Genomic DNA, 17,944 nt, shown 5'->3' with positions numbered 1-17,944 from the left:
CGGACAAGTTTCTCTTGTGTCTTGGTGTGAGCTTGCAGGCGCCTCAGATTGAAGAGACTGCCATCCGTGCGGTACCGGATGTAAACAGCGTCTTCATTGTTGAGGTCTTTCATGGCTTGGTTCAGCATCATGCTGAAGAAGATTGAAAAGAGGGTTGGTGCGAGAACACAGCCTTGCTTCACGCCATTGTTAATGGAGAAGGGTTCAGAGAGCTCATTGCTGTATCTGACCCGACCTTGTTGGTTTTCGTGCAGTTGGATAATCATGTTGAGGAACTTAACTAATATACAAAAGTGCTGGAGAAACTCAGCAGGTCCCATAGGAGGGAAAGATATGTAAACAATGTTTTAAGTCTGAAGCCTTCATCTAACTATGAACAAAATGTAGGCAAGTGCTTGAATAAAAAGATGGAGAGAGCAGGGAAGGGGCAGGGAGAAGAGCACAGGTCATCAGCCAAAAGGTCTGAGGTGGTCATGGATAGGAGGGAAGGAGAGAAAAGCTAAGAATTGATTAGAGGAAGGGGAAAGGAAACTGAGGGATAGCGAAGGAGAGAGACATGGGGTGGGGAACTGGAAGGAAGGAGACACATGGATAGGGAAAGGGAGAGTGGGTGGAGGTCCAAACAGAAACTGGAGAAGTTGATGTTAATGCTCTCTGGTTGGAGGGTGCTCAGACGGAATATCAGGTGTTGCTCCTCCAGTTTGCAGCTGATCTCAGTTTGGCAGTGCATGAAACCATGGACAGACATGTGGGCATGAGAATGGGGTGGAGTACTGAAAGGGGTTGTGTTGGGAAGAGTATCAAGTTCGATGGGCTCACAGAGATGAGTCTGGATATGTGTTACAATCACATGCAACTTTAATTAATACACAGGAGGCAAACAGTGGAGGGTGTTAAATAGTACTCGATTACTATTTCACTTAAGCAACAATATAGACATTCATCTCAGACCTAGGTTGGACTCCAACAATGTGAACCTATCCTTGACGTGCTCAACACTTGAGTACACACACTATAAACAGGGACTCTTATGCACATCTGGTTCCCTATACCAACGAGGGAGTGGCTCTCTGTAAGTATTGAGCTATTGTAATACAATGGCTCAGCTTCAGTGTAGGGCACATCTTACCAGTGATACTCCCAGTAATGTCCACAGTAGTGACCTGGCATGGAACAATGTCCAGGGCTTAGACTATGAGGCAGAGAAAGAGAATGTGTTGAGTGTTAGTGTTATATACAGTGCTAATCTATGTTTCTAGCCAATAATCACCATAGGTGATTTAAAATAGTCAATGGCAAGGTGTGCACTAATGGGTGGCCGGAGTCCAATCTTGACTGAGGTGATGTGACTTCTGAATAAGTTCCAGACGTGGAGAGCACATGACCAGCCACAATACACACATTCCAGACAGGTTAGGAAGGCCATGTTTCCTCCACACACAACAGGTTACAATTGAGAGATCCCTCTTTTAAAGCAGACAGAGCAAAGGTGTTTTTTTTTAAAAAAAATGCAATATCCCAGTCTCTGACTAGTCTCTCTAATGTATAGAGGAGGCACAATGGGAGCAACAGATGTAGTAGATGACCCTGCAGGTTCACTAGTTAACTGTTGCTTCACTTGGAAGAGCTCCAGATGGTGGTGAGAGCACAAGTGTAGCATTTTCTGTGGTCACAAGGGTAGGTACCAAGGGTTGATTGGTGGCAAGGGATGAGTGGTCTCTGCAGAAGGCAGAGCAGAGATGATGTATCTGGTAGTGGGATCATGTCGTTGGTAGAAATTGCGGAGGATAATGTGTTGGATATCGAGGCTGGTGAGGTAGTAGGTAAGGATGAGAGGAATCCTATCCTTTTTGCATCAATGGGCAGAGGAGCCAGGACATGTGTGTGAGAAATGTAGGATATGCTGGTGAGGACCAAGCTGATGTAGTACAGGGGAAGTCACGTTTATTGAAGGAGGACATCTCGGATGATCTTGCATGGAAAACCTCGTCCTGGGATCAGATGTGACAGAGAAGGAGGAATTGCAAGAAAGGAATAGAAACTTTACCAGGGATGGGGTATGAAGAGATGTAATGGATGTAACTATGGGAGTTGCAGGGTTTGTAGAAAATATCCATTGGGAGTTTGTTTCTCGAGATAGAGACAGAGATCAAGAAAGGGAGAGTGTGGTTAGAGATGGACCAAGTGAATTTGAGGTCTGGGTGGAAGTTGGCAGCAAAGTGGATAAAGTTGATGAACTCAGGGGAGCATGAGGCAGCACCAATGTAGTCGTCAATGTAAAGAAGGAAGAACTATGGCTTCTTGGCTTTTGGCCTGTGCTCCTCCTCCTACCCTTTTCCTGCACCTAGCTGCTTGTACCTTGACGAAGGTTGATTATATATTTTTGCCTCTGGAAGCCACAGGGCCTGCTGAGTTTCTCCATCACTTTAAAAAAAATAATAACTACAATCACAGCATCTGCAGACTTTCTTGTTTCACTTGATCAAGGTTTTTAATTTTTTTTCTTTCAAATGAGAAGTATGATGGTTCAAACAATGATATGGTGAACTTCCTAACGCAACCATCCAACCAAAAAATAAGGGACTGACAATGCTTGAAAACATTTCCCACCTGTGATGGATTGTATCATATTTTAAATTGTATATAGATATGTTTTTTTGAAGGAGACAGATAGTGGGGGTAGTGTAGGTCACAAACAAACACAAACACTTCACAAAACAGATCTCATTTAAAATGCAAGAGCTTTGCTCAAACCAGACACTCTGGGCCCAGGGCCTTTGAAAGACAATAAAAACTGCTTTGCTAAAGGTTTTCGTAAGGAGGTGCAAATAGAAGAACCTGAGCTCAAGAGACTTCACAAAAAGGTGTTAATTGGACATGCTGCGGAGTGATGGATTATTGTTTTGAAAGCAATAGTTGACCAGCTCAGAAGTTGGGTCCAGTGCTGCAATCTGTCTGGTTGCAGTTTGCTGTTCTAAGAAAGTTGTGTGGTTTTGCAAACAGAGAGGGAGAAGAGACCAAACAGGCTTTCTCTAAAAGAGAGAAAAACCTGGTTTCTACTGTCATGGCAAACTGGCAACTAAATGGCTGGCTAGAGTGTTCCACCTGAAATAATTGCAACAAAAGGAACTCTGTGGTGACCTGCAGAAGAAGAGATTATCATATGGAAAACCCTCATGGGGCAAGTTTCTTCGGCAAGACACTTAAGTGACTGATATGACAGAATATGTTTTTATATTGTGTATAGATATGTTTTTGGGAGATGGTGTGGCAACATTTTTATTGTAGGTCACATACAAACACTTCAAAACAGATCTCATTTAAAATACTGGAGATCTGCTCAGCTGGCTTCGAATGCCTTTGCAAAAGCTTTGAGGAGTGCCCAAGGGACTTCACTAATGGATTGTTTTGAAAAGCAACAGATGAAAGAACTCGGAGGATTAAGTTCAGAGCTGTAGTTTGTCTGAGTGAAGGTTGCTGTTCTAAGAAGGTCATGTGATTTTTGCAAGCAGAGGGAGTAAAACGGTTTTCTCAGAGAGAGAAAATTCAGTTTAGCAGCAGAGCTGGGACTGGAAACTAACAAACTGGAGACTGGTTGTGAGTGCTTAGTTCAGCCTGGTCAAAGCCCTTGTGGTCCATACAAGACAAGAGGACTGGCTGCCAAATGTTTCTTTTGAAATAAGAGAAACAGAAAGGAACTCTGTGATGACTTGAAAGAAAGAGGTTATCATCTTGAAAACGCTGATGGGGGCAAGGTTCTTTGGCAAAACACTGAAGTGGCTGATTAGAAGGGATCAGTTTGTGTTAAGTGAACAACAAATGTCTCTCTGAAAACCAACAAGAACCTTCCTGAGCAGTAACCATTTGCCTTTCAAGCACCAATGTTAAATTCTGTGCATAGTATAAGAATTGCCTGCAACCAATGATCTTGGAGGAATGAGAAGTGAGATTGGACTGTGAATCAAAGAACTTTTCTGAACGTATACACATTACATACACGTGTGCTTAGAATTAGAAGGAGGTTAAATTAAGTTAATAGTAAGAAGTTAAGTATGATCCTATTTTCATGTTTAAAGATAATTAAAAATAACTTTTGTTAAAGTATCCACTTGTCTTGTTGAATATCTTTTGCTGCTGTGTTTTGGGGTCCCTTGAGCCTGTAACACACCAAAGATTATACTATTTAAATTTTCATGATTTTAAAAAAAAATGACAGAATTGTTAAAAATCTATTTTAATCTGTCTTCAACCCTTCAATGATATCATGAAATAAATACTGTTGGACAGTTGCTCAGTGATAGTGTACCTCATTGAGTGATAAAAGTTATGCAATGTATAGTATTAACAATTTACTAATATGTCCTTTGGTGTTATTCAGTAATTTATTAATTCACAATTGCATTGGTTTTATTTGACATTCAAATGTATGAGGCATGATTTTCTTTCAAAATTAGTCAGATTAATCATGTTGCTTGGAGGATCAAAGAATGTTGTCTATGACTCGTTCAAACAAATTTGTACTAAAGTTGAGTTTTCCAAAGTTAATTAAACATTGTTAACATTATCAGTTACTAGACGTTGTTGCAAGCTGTTAAAACGTTGTTAGACAGTCAGTAGAAATTGTCAGAACTTCTCTGATCCATCCATTTCGCAGAACAAAAGAACTAAACTGACATGGCCGAGAATCCAGCTGTAACCTTGGCTGGAAGATGTTGCTAGGAGATCGCATATATTTTTAAAAAAAAAGTTAAACAACAGCCAGAAATATACAGAACAGCTTGCAAATTTGCAATCCATTTTAACCTTTACAAATAATTTGTTTTTCAATTTCAGGGCAAGAAAGGACGTTCTGGCGATGATGGGGCTCCAGGACCAAAAGGAAATAAGGTAGTGCTTATTTAAGTAATCATACTGAACACATAAATTAATTACTAATTTTCTTGTGCCATATTTTATTCCTCAAGCAGAGTCTTAGCTGATGACTTTAACGTTGTGCTTAACAGGGTGAAGCAGGTCTGAGTGGAATTCCTGGACGGGATGGAGTGGAGGTGCAATGTAACTTTGAGAATTTAATCTTGTTGCTGTTTTATGATCTGTTTTTGAGTCATTAATGTAAATTATCAGGAATAATCTGCTGCTAAATAATACACATAAGGAAACACTTCCGATATCTACAGTCTGCATGCAGGATGAGAATGAAGCATAGTCATTACATGTCCATCAAGGAAATCATTACTTTGGAGAAAGTGATTTAAATTAGAGCACATTTTACAGATTCGTACACCTGACATGCAAAATTCCAGAGTGAGAAGACAAGTTTTTCTGATCAGGTTATTAACTAGATTTCTAACCATGTAATGCAAAATATTTCTTTAAATCTTATCCAATGTTCTGTTAGTCTAAATAACTTCCACCCTTTCGGGTAAACTCTATTTAAATGTGCAGTAAAACCAACATTTATCATAGACTAGTTACAGGATAGAAGGAGGTCAGGCAGCCTCTCACATTTATGTTCACTCTCTATGAGATCAGTTTTCCAGTTCCAATTACTGGTTCCTTTTCCACACAATTGCAATGCTTTCTCCAATCCATATTTCTCCAATCCTATTTTGAAGATCACAATTGCAACTCTTCTAATCTAAGGGCAGTATATTCCAGATTCCAACTACACACTGCATAAATACCTGTTCCTCATTTCACTCTTAAATCTCTTCCCCTTTATTTTATATTCTTGACCCCAGCAGCTATGAGAACAGCCTCCATTAAATTTCCCCTCTACTTTTTCCTCTAATGTAAAGGATCTCCAGCCTCAATGTAAAATTTACAAAAAATATGGTATTTGTTAGTACTATCAAAATAAATGACGTATGAAGATGACATGTGGGAATGAGTGTATGTGTGTCAGTAACAGAAAACTGTTTATACAGCACTATTTTTGCTGCTAAATATTTGCATTACTAAGAATTTATTTTTGTCTTTAGGGTAGAGCTGGTTACAAAGGCGAACCGGTACGTAAAATGTCCGAAATATTTAATTGAAAAGAACCAAGTCCACATCACTAGGCAACACCTGCAATGAAAGTGATGAGAGATTAAGACAAATTAGGAAATAACAATATGATGTCCAATATAGGCTTCAAAGCTTAACAATGGGCAGTTGGCACAATGCCTTTACAGCACCAGGGATTGGGACCGTGGTTCAAATCCTGCACTGTCTGTAAGGAGTTTATGTTCTCCCCATTTCCGCGTGGGTTTTAACCGGGGGCTCTGATTCCACCATTTGAAACATATTGTGGGTTGTAGGTTAATTGGGTGGCATGGACTTTGTGGGCCAAAAGGGTCTGTTACTGCTGTATGTCTTTTTTTAAAATTAATATGGGATGTAAATGTTGCCACCTAGAGTACTTTAAAATATATTTTTAAGGGAGATATTGATTTGTTAGCCAGCATTAAATATTAATTTGCTTAAAAAGAAATTATGATTTTAGAAAGAAGAGGGCAGAAGTCCACACACCTTTCTGCATTGATGGGCCAAAGGTTGGGAGGGTTAGAACCTTCAGATTAGATACTATTTATTGTCGTGTTATAAAACAGAACATATAATATTACACAAAATTCCCTTTAGCATTACCTGGTGCTCCTGTCAGCCAGAGAAATAGAAGCAAAAGAGAGAGCCCGCAGAGGAACTGAGTGTCCGTGAATTCTCCTCTGTGGCCACAAAAACTCCAGACCATCACTTCAAACTATCATTGACCCAAGCCCAGATCCAAACCTCTGACATGATGAGGAAATCTTTAGTGACTGGAGCCCTTCTTGCCCTCAGCACCCTCTCGAATCCTGGTTCTAATAGCTGGTTCTCATGAGCCAGACTCCAGCAGCCTGCAGCCAGGTGTGTGTCCTTTGACTTCAAGTCGCCAGCAGCCCACAGCCCGTGTGGGTTCTTCACCCTTAAGTCCCCAACAGCTCATCATCTGTGTGTGCCCTTCAGCCGCAGAGCCCCTCATTGGTCTGCCGCTGTGGTTGCTGCCTAGAAGTGGTCTCTGCCTAGAAGTGGTCTCCTCTGTTTCTCCTGGTGGGGCATTGTTCTCCCTGTTACTGGTGCCCTGTGCTCATCTGCTGCTTCCCTGGGGTCTACAATGGCTCACAGCTGCTGCTTAATACAGGTGCCGCCATCTTGTGCCCAGACTCTGCAGTTGCAGGATTCTAAATAAAACACCATCGGCTTCTTTATCAGGCTGGTTACAGCCTGTAAGGAGTCATGACCAGTAGGACTGGGAGGTAAGTCTCTGCAGGGAGCGCTGTCTTTCTGCTCTCTTCTCTCCCGTAGGTTTGCACCAGCAGAGATGCGACAATTACAAGTTCATTTCAGCTGTTTTCAAGTTGCTGGGAGTCAATATATCAGAGGATCTGTTCTGGAGCCAGAAGATTGAGGCAACTGTGAATGCCTCCACTTCTTATAAAGTCTGAGAAGATTTGGCATGTTGTCAAATACTCTGATCAAACTTCTGCAGGTGCACTGTGGAAAGTACTCTGACTAAAGGCATTGAGGCCTGCTTTGATAATTCGAGTGTCCAGGTATGCAAAAAGTTGAAGCAAGTAGCAAACCTAGCCAGGTCCATAGGCTCTGACTGCCATGTGAAGACGTCGATGTGAGGCAATGCCTCAAGAAGGCAGCCAGAATGAGAAAGAACCACCCTGGTCACAACCTATTCTTGCTGCTACCATTGGAAGAAGATACAGAAGCATGAAGTCTAGCACCTCAAGAACAGTTTCTTTCCAACTGTTGTCAGGCTCTTGAATTTTGCCTTACTATCTTAATCATAAATTACTTCAGCACCATATGAAGACCTTTCTCCACTATTAAAGCACTACTTTTTTAAACTATGGTAACTGTGAATAGTTATTTATCTTTTATACCTATTTACTCTTTCCATTCATTAATGTAATGTATAACATTGGAGTTTTTGTTTTTGCAAAGCATCTGTTTGGCCAAAGCAAGTAAGAATTTTGGTGCTTATGTACACTTTACTAGTGTATAACAACAAACTAATTATTAATAACAATCATGTTTATTTCATATACTTGGGAGACTAAATTGAACAAAGAAATTAAAGTATAAGACAGAGGAACAAAATAGGCTATTCTGCCCATCGAGTCTGTTCCACCATTCAGTAATGAGGTAATCCGTTTTTTCATTGAGCCCAATTGCCCAGCCTTCTCTCCATAATCTTCGATGCCCTGGCTAATCAAGAACCTATCAATCTCTGCCTTAAATATACCTAATAACTTGGCCTCCACAACCACCTGTGGCAACAAATTCTACTGTTCATAAACAGGTAATAAATGTAAATTTGCCACTACTGTCGACTGTTTGTATAATTTCACTTCCTTGTTCAGATATGTATGTTATTGTACTGAAGTTTTCATTTGTTTATGACAAGACAAAGATTATGATAGCTCACACTTAGAACATTGCAATAGATTTTCTGTTAATCTCACTTGAATATTTAAAATACTAAGTTTTTAAAAAAAAAACAAAAACTGGCACTTGTCAGACTTAATGGGGCCTAGTTTAACAAGGATGTTGACTTGCCTGATGTCATTGCAGCCTCTCCTTTAGCATTTATCTGACCTTGACTCTCCCATCCTCAGCCCTATTCCTTTATTTGCCCAGTGCTTCCACAGAAGGGCTGCTTACTGGAGAGGGCCAGGATTGTATCTGTGACATATGTTCTGCCAATGGAGTTGAAATAGTTATGTGCAACTTCAAAGATTTCTTTTGTTAATAAGCTGGTAATAATATGTCCAACCCTTCTCAAAATAAAAGCAATGTTGGGGACTACACAACTAAAAGGGGAAAATAAGTGAAATTGTGGAATGTTACTTTAAGTTTTGCAAGTAGATGTTCAGGCAAATTAAGAAACAAACTCTTTGAATGGACTTCCAAATAGAGTGATGAGAATAACTTTTGAAAACATTTATGAATCAGTTATGACTTTGAGGTGAAGAGCAAGGGAAAAGTTTAAGCGGCTTTCTGTACCTTAATTATTGAGAGAGAAATGCATTTAATTATGTTTCTGCAATTGACAAGGGAAATCTGGAAAATTGAATAAAATCACATATTGGTTAAAGTAATCAAGTTCTAACTTTGCTTTTAATTCTAAGGGTGAAAGAGGTGACTGTGGCCTTCCGGGAACCAAAGGTGATAGAGTATGTACCCCTTTTTGTTCTGTAAAATCTCTTTATAGCAAGACACAATGAAATATTTCAAAACCTATACCAACAATTTGGCTGAAGGGATTGAAAGTCAAATTTCCAAGTTTGCTACTGTACTAGGTCAGATTACAACTAAGAAGGACAATGTAAAGAGTATTCAAGTGGCTACAGTGAAGGTGATTGAGTGGACAGGAATATTGCAGATGGAATGCAGTGGAGAAAATAAATTATGTTAACCTTTTAGGTGCACAAAATAACAGACAGTTTTCAAATGGTGAGAGATTGGGTAACATTGATGCCCAAGGGACCGATGTATCTTTATACACAAATCACTGAAAGTGTACATGTAGGTGCAACAAGTGATCAAGAATACAAATGGTATTTTGGGCTTTTACTTTTACGAGAGGATTGGGGAACAGGAGTAAAAATATCTTTTATTTTGAAACCTGGAAAATTCTTACAAACCTTCTCAGACCAAATAAAGGGAAAATGCTTTCCCCCGGCTGATGAGTTTAGAACCAGTCACAATGTCAAAATAAGTTAGGCCATTTAGGATGGAAATTCAGAGAAACTTCTTTAAGCAGAGGTTACTGTATCATTGGAATTTTGTGTCCTGAAGAGCTATGGAACATAATCAACTGAGTTCATTCAAAAGAGAAATGGGTAGATTTCTAGATATTAAGAGAATCAAGGAATATGACAGCAGTGGAGGAAATTGCATTGAGGTAGGAGATAATCAGTCATTTAAATAATCTGGATTGGTGCGGATTTGAAGGGCTGTGTCCCAGTTACTTGTATTTTTACATAATTGTATCCTTTTGACCAATTTATTTAATGTTTTGTACATTTTATGATAAATTGATGTGACCCTAATAGGTTTTCCTTTTGTAGATATGGTATAAATAATGTGTATGCCAAAATTTCACTGCTTTTTTTTCTCTCAACAGGGTCCAGAAGGTCCACTGGGCCTGAGGGGCCTGAGAGGAGTACAGGTTAAAAGAAATATTAATCGCATGAAGCCTGGTTATAATTGACTATGTTCTGAATCTTTGCTCTTCAGTATGGGGACAACTCAACAGTTCAAACTCTTTGATACCTGAATTGTATGAATTGTCATTTTAGCTGACATCATCTGTCCATAGTTGTTTCTTAAGATGGAGGGAAAAAGTTGACAGAATTACTCTAAAGCATGAAAGTGATATAAATTTAATTATTGAAAAATTCCAACCTTTTGGAAAATCTTGTGACCAAATCATTGTTACCAGTTATTCCCATCTGCACCAGTTATTTCATGAATGTGTAATCAGCAACTTGCTTTCAAATGGGAAATGTGTATTTTATGTAGAAATCTATTTCTGGGCCTTTTGTGTGAAATTCCAAATGCTTAAATACAATTTGAACAGAGTTAACTTAATTCATTTATTTAAACAATGTCTTAAGAATTATTTAGAAAATCTAAGTTTTTTTTTTAAAATATCAGCTTGGTTTGACATTTATTTTGATATTATTTATAATGTAACATGTTATTCAGTTTTGCTTAGAAAAGAAATATTCTCATATTTTGTGGAACAAAATTGCCTTTGAGAGAACCAAAAAGATACATTAGCATTCACAAAATGCCATAATTTTATTGTGTGTGTGCTACATTTAATAAGGGTTATCCTGGATCCCCTGGAGATCAAGGACCTGAAGGCTTTCAAGGACAAAAGGTATATTTTTTAGAATATCTTGTATTAAAATGCAGCAGAAAGATGCTGAATATATTATTTACTGAGTATTATCAGAGAACTATCATATCCTAGCTCAGAATTCCAAGTGCTGTAAATAATTTTAGTTTTAATTGTGACTTTCCAAGTTCATGGTAGATTAGAACTGTCACTTTATTATATTTTCAATGCCTAATTATTACCAGCAAAGGGAAAAAAAAGTAAGATCAAAATTTCTTCCAAAATTGTGGGTCGTTTTAGTGCTTTGCATGAGATAGAAGTGTAGATGGACCAAGCAACGAGTTCAACAGCTGTGGAGTTGAAAAGTTGTCCTACTTCAAGTTTAATAGGGTTGAGCAGAACAATAAGTTATTCACACATGCATTTTTTGAAATTATCAGGTTGAATTCCTATGATTTATTACTTTTGTTACATTAGTTCTGTCATAATAATTTATACCAATAATTTGAGATTTAAGACGTAGGAGCAGAAATAGGCTATTCAGCCTATCGAGTCCGCCCTGCCATTTAATCATGAGCTGATCCACTTTCATACTCCGCTCTACTGCCCCGCCTTCTCCCCATAATCTTTGATGCCCAGGACAATCGAGATCCTATTAATCTCTACCTTAAATACACCCATTGATTTGGCCTCCACAATTGCCTGTGGCAACTAATTGCCTATATATACCTCTACATTTCTGTTCTAAGTGAACACTCTTAAATCCTAAAGTTGAGCCCTCATGTCCTAGACTTTTCCACCATGGGAAACAACCTTTCTACATGTACTCTGTCCACGCTGTAGATGACATTTTCCAATCTCTTGTATTTCCCAATTTCAAAACACGTCAAGCGACGATGTTCCAAATTACTATCTTATCACTCCAATAAACCGTTTCATATTTTCAGCTGTAAGTAGCTTTAATTTGTTGATATAAACATTTTGCATAACTTCACATTGAGATTTTCATAATGATGGATAAACAAAGCATTCGGCTATATTTAAAGACCTAATGATAAACAAATATAAATGAAATAAACAAAATAAGATGAATTCAAAGAAAAGTATTTCATGCTCACGCCTGCTCCATGGTTCTTCAAAGAATGAAAGTAAGTTCCCTGAATGGCCGGATATTACGACCTATTTCATCATAGTAACTATGGTAACACTACAAACAACAATTTTCCTTAAAGGGGTAGTCATAAAATTAACTACAAATCAAAAACACAAGGTTTTAACCTTTACACATGCCTTTTAATATTCAAAATGTTTCGATGAGATCTCCCCTCATTTCTCCTAAATTCTGAGTATAGGCCAAGAGCTGTCAAATGCTCTTCATATGATCATCTTTACATTCCCGGAATCATCATAATGAACCTCCTCTGAAACCTCTCCAATGTCTTTCTTATTTGATGAGCTCAAAATTTCTCACAATACACCAAGTATGGTCTCTTTATAAAGCCTCAACATCACATCCCTTCTCTGATATCCTATTCCTCTAGATAGGAATACCAACAGTGCATTTTCCTTGTTCACCACTGACTCATCTTGCAAGTTTACCATTAGTCTATCCTGCACGAAGACTCTCGGGTCCCTTTGCATCTGGGTATTTTTCAATTTCTTCCTCAATTAAAGAAAAAATTGTCTGCACATTTATTTTTCTACTAAAGTACAAGACTGTTCTCTTTCTGACATTGTATTTCATTTACCACTTCTCTGCACGTTCTCCTAATCTGTCTAAGTCCTCCTACAGCCTCCCTGTTTCCTCAACACTGCCTGCTCCTCAATTTACCTTCCTATCATCTGCAAACTTACAAAGTCATTCATCTATAATCCAAATCATTAATATACAACATATAAACTAGTGTCCCAATGCCGACCCCTGTGATATACCATTAGCAACTGGCAGATAACCAGAATATGTTCCCTGTATACTATCTCTACTTTCTGCAAATCAACCAATGCTCTACCCTTGCTAGTATGTTTCCTGTTATATCATAGATCCTTATCTTGTTAAGTAGCCTCATGTGCAGCACCTTGTCAAAGGCTTTCTCAAAATCCAAATACACAACATCCACTGCCTTTTCTTTATCTAGCCTGCTTGTCATTTCTTCGAATAATTAAAATAGGTTTGTCAAGCAAGAATTTTCCCTTGAAGAAACCATGCTGACTTGGCCTATCTTGTCATGTGCCTCCAAGTACTCTGTAATCTCCTCCTTGACAATCGATTCCAACGTCAGAACATAAGAAGCAGGAGTAGACCATCCAGCCATTCAATGTGATCATGGCTGATCTCCTCCTACATGCCTTTTCCTCATGTCCCTTAATTCTTCTATTATGCAGAAATCTATCTATCCTTGTCTTTAATATATTTACTGAGGTCATCTTCACTGCTTCTATGGGCAGCGAATTCCACAGATTCATCACCCTCTGGGATAAGCAGTTCCTCCTTATTTCTGTCCTAAATTTACTATGTTGAATCTTGAGTCTCTGTCCCCTAGTTCTGGTCTCCCCTACAAAATTAAACAACTTGCCTACCTCTATCTTGTCCATATCTTTCATAATTTTGTGTTTCATAGTCTAAATTCCAGTGAATATAGTACCAGACAATTCGATCTCTCCTCATAAGCCAACCTTTTCATAACTGGAATCAATCTGGGGAACCTCCTCTGCACCACCTCCAAAGCCAGTAGTATACCCTTCTCCAAGTAAGGAGACCAGAACCATGTATAGTGCTCCAGATGCAGTCTCACCAGTATCATCTGCAGTTGAAGTATAACCTCCCTGTTTTAAATTCAATCCCTCTGGTAATGAAGGCCAACATTCCATTTGCCCTCTTGATACCTGTAATCATTTTCCATTTAATTAATACTCTGATCTTCCATTTTTCCTTCCAGAAGTGTACAACTTCACATTTGCCAACATTGAACTTCATCTGCCAGACCCTTGCCCACTCACTTAACCTATCTATATATTTCTCTGGAGACTTTCTGTATCCTCTGCACAATTTGCTTTTCCACTCAATTTAATGTCATCAGCAAACTTAGATGCACTACACTCTGTCCTCTTTTCCAGATCATTAATGTATATCATGAACATTTGCGGGCCCAGCACCTACCCCTGCAGCTCCCCACTCACCACTGATTGCCAACAGAAAAAACACCCGTGCATCTTTGGAGTCACCAAGAATACCATTACCAAGAATACCATTACCAAGACAAGCTCTGCCAATTGTCATTCCCTCTTACCCCACCTCATCTATAAGCACATTCCCTTAGACTCAAGTTTCACTTCAACTTCTGAACCACATGATTCTACACCATCCTAAACTGGAAAGATGCTTTTTTTTCCCCTGCACAGTTCTCAATGATACTGGGAATTATTAACAACAAAGCAAATGGAACATTTCAAGCAGGCAGCTCCATGTCCTTTCATTGTGTGCTACCTATGATTAGTTCTGAATTTCATTGGTAAATCAGATCTGGCCCAAAGATTTTCCTCCTTTGAATTACAAATCATATCATTGCACATACTGTTTCCAGGCGTTCAATGTCAAAAATCATATTTATTGTTTGTCTTTATATATTTTTCCATCACAATGAGAAGACAATGAAAACAAATGTTAACCATAATATGACAATTTGGCCTTTTAACATTCATCTCTTGTTGATAATTTTTTTTTTAAGTAAAGTCACCTCATTAAAGTATTCTACTTTATTAGGGTGAACGTGGACTTCGTGGGCTACCTGGCTTAACTGGTGAGACTGGAATTGGGCTTCCTGGCCCAAAGGTAAAAGAGTATATTCTTAAGCATACAATTATAGGTTTCAATCAAAATTTGAGTTATTTATGGACTGGAGTTGATAGCAAACTAAGAAAAGAACAGAATTAATATTATTTCTCATGGCTTCAAAATTATTGAGAAACATTTGTCACTGCACATTTTAGACACCCATACTTTTAAAAATTCTCTTCATTTTTAAATTGTGTAAAGGATATTAAATTGCCCCTCTAAATAGTAAACCTTGTGTTATGGACTCTGATAGCATCTGTGGCTAGAGAAAAGGAATCAACATTTCATCTGCTGAGCGTTTCCAATTTTATCTCAGATTTCCAGCATCTACAGTTGCTTTGATTTTAATTGGTATTATGGACAACTGTCTGTCTGAGTCTTTTCCCTATAAATATTTTAGTCACATGGAATCAAATCACTGTTGTATTGACATAGGCAAAATGATACAGATTCTGGAAACCTGAAATAAAACAAAAACATTGGAAATATTCAGTTCAGGCAACATTTAGAGAGAGGGAAAAAATAAGGTTTACATTTCAGAACAATGGCGTTGTGTCAGATATCCATGATATGAACTTATTTAAAAGGAACAAAAATATTCTTGTAGCATCAAGCCAATGCATAAAATGGGAGAATGGATAAAAGGTAAGAGCCTCGTGCTCTGTATGTGGTAACACCCTTGTGGCAAGGTTAAATGTAGTGTTTTCCCTTGTTTGCTGCTATGGTGGTTGGGTTCTGAGCATCAGTGTTGGAAATGGGAAGGCAGTGTGCGTAGTGAGTAATCTAATGTTGTAATTTTAATAATGCTTTCAGTTGATGTTCTCATTTGCATTTCCAATATAGAAATTTGCATCTAGATGTACATAGTGAGAATTTGAATTTAGTTAATGGTTTCAAAATATTTTCTTAAGATTAATTGTGCAGAATGGTGGTGAGCTGGATTAAAATCTACTTCCTAAACTGATATCTTAATTCCTGATGTGCACATTTTACACAGAGTGCACATTAGTAAAGGGCAGCCTTTACTGTTCACTTGCAGTTTTGGTGTTATTGTTATAGATTTAATTAATTTAATTACTCCAAACATACGACTGAACTTCAAAATGTCTAGGATCTTTCAACATTGCAATATGAACTGAAACCTTCCCCACATTATCTTGCCTGAGACGGAAGTAATCTCCTGTAGTTGTTAATTGTCTATTGATTAATGCCAACTTTTCAGGTTTCCCCTCTGGGGAGTGTTGATTGACAATATTTATGCTATAAACACAAGGGATAAACTTTTAATGAGGTTCTTCAAAACTCTAGTGAAATTGACTATCAGAATGATGTCACTGCTAGCATAGCTATTACAGATACAATTCTGGCACTCTGAAGAGTTTGTACATTCTCCCCATATCTGCGTGGGTTTTTTCTGGGTGCTCTGATTTTCAAAAAATGTATGGATTTGTAGGTTAATTGATGTATTTGGGTAGCGTGGGCTGGAAGGTCCAGTTACTGTGCTGTATCTCTTGGTGGGGGTGGGGGGGGGAGGTGGGGGAAGGAGTTCTTGCAAGTCGCATTCACATATTTAGCTCCACTAAATGCAGCCCAAACATTTTTACAGGCACAACTTGTTAATTAAATCCCTGAAAATGCTGCAACAGGATTTTTTTTTTGTTCCAAACCAAGTGCTGCGGAGAACTGGGCTATATTTCATTCAGATCGTCAGAGAAGCTAGATTTTCTTGATAATCTAGTACTGAGATTTTGGGCTCTTTAATGCAGCATATTTGCAGAAAGATATGTTAATTTAAAACTCCAAAGTTTACATTGTATAGTACAATTTGCTACCCATTAGTGAATAAATAAAATGCAATAATATTTTTGTAGAGAAAATGAAAAAATATTTAAACTGAACAAAATTGAGCTTGGTATTCAATTTACCTTTCTTCATTTAGGGTGGCATTGGTTTCCCCGGAAGACCAGGGCCTGTTGGTCCACCAGGGATTGGTGAACCTGGATTGCCAGTAAGTCGATTATTGGGTATGAGACTCATCAACATTTCTAACACAGATAGTAGTTATAGGTACAACTGAAAATATTCTTGACTGTAAGGACAAAACAGAAGGCTGAGTACAGAGTTGATTTTTTTTTCCACCAATTACATCTCGCCCCACAAATGTTACACAGATCAAAAGCTAAAATTTCAGAGAAGTGTTTCACATGTGGGACTAAGACAGGAATGTTTTTACATGTCATGTGGTTGTGTGTATAAGTGAGGCCATTTTGGCAAGAAATCACAGAAAAATGAATCCGGATAATAGGAGAGGCCTTCACGGGCAACCTGGAGTGATATCTGAGGTAATTTCATGGAAATAAGCAACAAATTGACCAAATATCAAATCTCATTTATATAAATAGCACTGGCGGTAGCGAAAAAATGTATCGTGATCACTTGGAAGTCTGACTCCCCTCTACTTATAGCACGATGGACTGTGAAAATGAATAGATGTATACCTATGGAAAAAAAAACATCACATAACTTAAAGAATAAATATGACACTTTTGTAAATGTCTGGCAGCAATACCTGGACCACAGAGGGGCCCAGATACAGTAATAAAAAGAACAAAAAAAGTATAAAATAACTACATATACAAAAACCTAGTTTCCCCAACTGTACTCTATATACTTGAAATACATGTAAGCTCTGATGGTGAATGGATCTGTATGGATGGAAAGGGTAGTGGGGGGGGGGTGGGGGGGGGGCGGTGGGAGAGGGAGGGACTGCTTTATTTTTGTTTGTGTTTTTGAGGGGGAAAAGACAATATATTGTATATGTAAAATGTTACTATGTATATTTTGGAGGAAAAAAAACCAAATAAAATATTTTTTTAAAATGGTTACTTAAGAGTGTGGATAAACAGAAAGAGCTTGGGTCCAAATCCATATGCCCTTCAAGGTCGCCGTGCAGGTTAATAGCATAGTTAAGAAGGCCTGTGGGATGTTGGGTTTCATTAATGGGGGACGAGTTCAGAAGTAGAGAGGTCATGTTGGAATTCTTCAAATCTCTCGTGAGATCACACTTGGGAGTATTGTGTTCAGCTCTGGTCATGTCATTATAGGAAGGATATGGAAGCTTTGGAGAGGGTGCCGAGGAGATTTACCAAGATGTTGCCTGGATTGGAAAACAAGTCTTAAGAGGCAAGATTAGCAGAGCTGAAACTTTTTTCTTTGAAGCATAGAAGGAG

At 38.3% G+C, this 17,944-nt stretch overlaps 1 protein-coding gene across 3 annotated transcripts in view; it reads left to right on the top strand.

The window, feature by feature from the left end:
- col28a2a (collagen, type XXVIII, alpha 2a) overlaps window positions 1-17,944 on the top strand; it is a 105,019-nt gene that overhangs the window by 14,903 nt on the left and 72,172 nt on the right. For all 3 annotated transcript variants that reach the window (XM_069935704.1, XM_069935703.1, XM_069935705.1), the window contains exons 6-13: window positions 4,834-4,887; window positions 5,004-5,048; window positions 5,982-6,008; window positions 9,165-9,209; window positions 10,163-10,207; window positions 10,871-10,924; window positions 14,643-14,711; window positions 16,654-16,722. In XM_069935704.1, the coding sequence (XP_069791805.1) occupies window positions 4,834-4,887; window positions 5,004-5,048; window positions 5,982-6,008; window positions 9,165-9,209; window positions 10,163-10,207; window positions 10,871-10,924; window positions 14,643-14,711; window positions 16,654-16,722 (408 nt within the window). The remainder of the gene's footprint in view (window positions 1-4,833; window positions 4,888-5,003; window positions 5,049-5,981; window positions 6,009-9,164; window positions 9,210-10,162; window positions 10,208-10,870; window positions 10,925-14,642; window positions 14,712-16,653; window positions 16,723-17,944) is intronic.

This window comes from Narcine bancroftii, chromosome 4, assembly GCF_036971445.1.
Source record: "Narcine bancroftii isolate sNarBan1 chromosome 4, sNarBan1.hap1, whole genome shotgun sequence".
NCBI lineage: Eukaryota > Metazoa > Chordata > Chondrichthyes > Torpediniformes > Narcinidae > Narcine > Narcine bancroftii.
The sequence above is the reverse complement of the archived record's forward strand: the minus strand, read 5'-3'. Positions and strand labels throughout refer to the sequence as shown.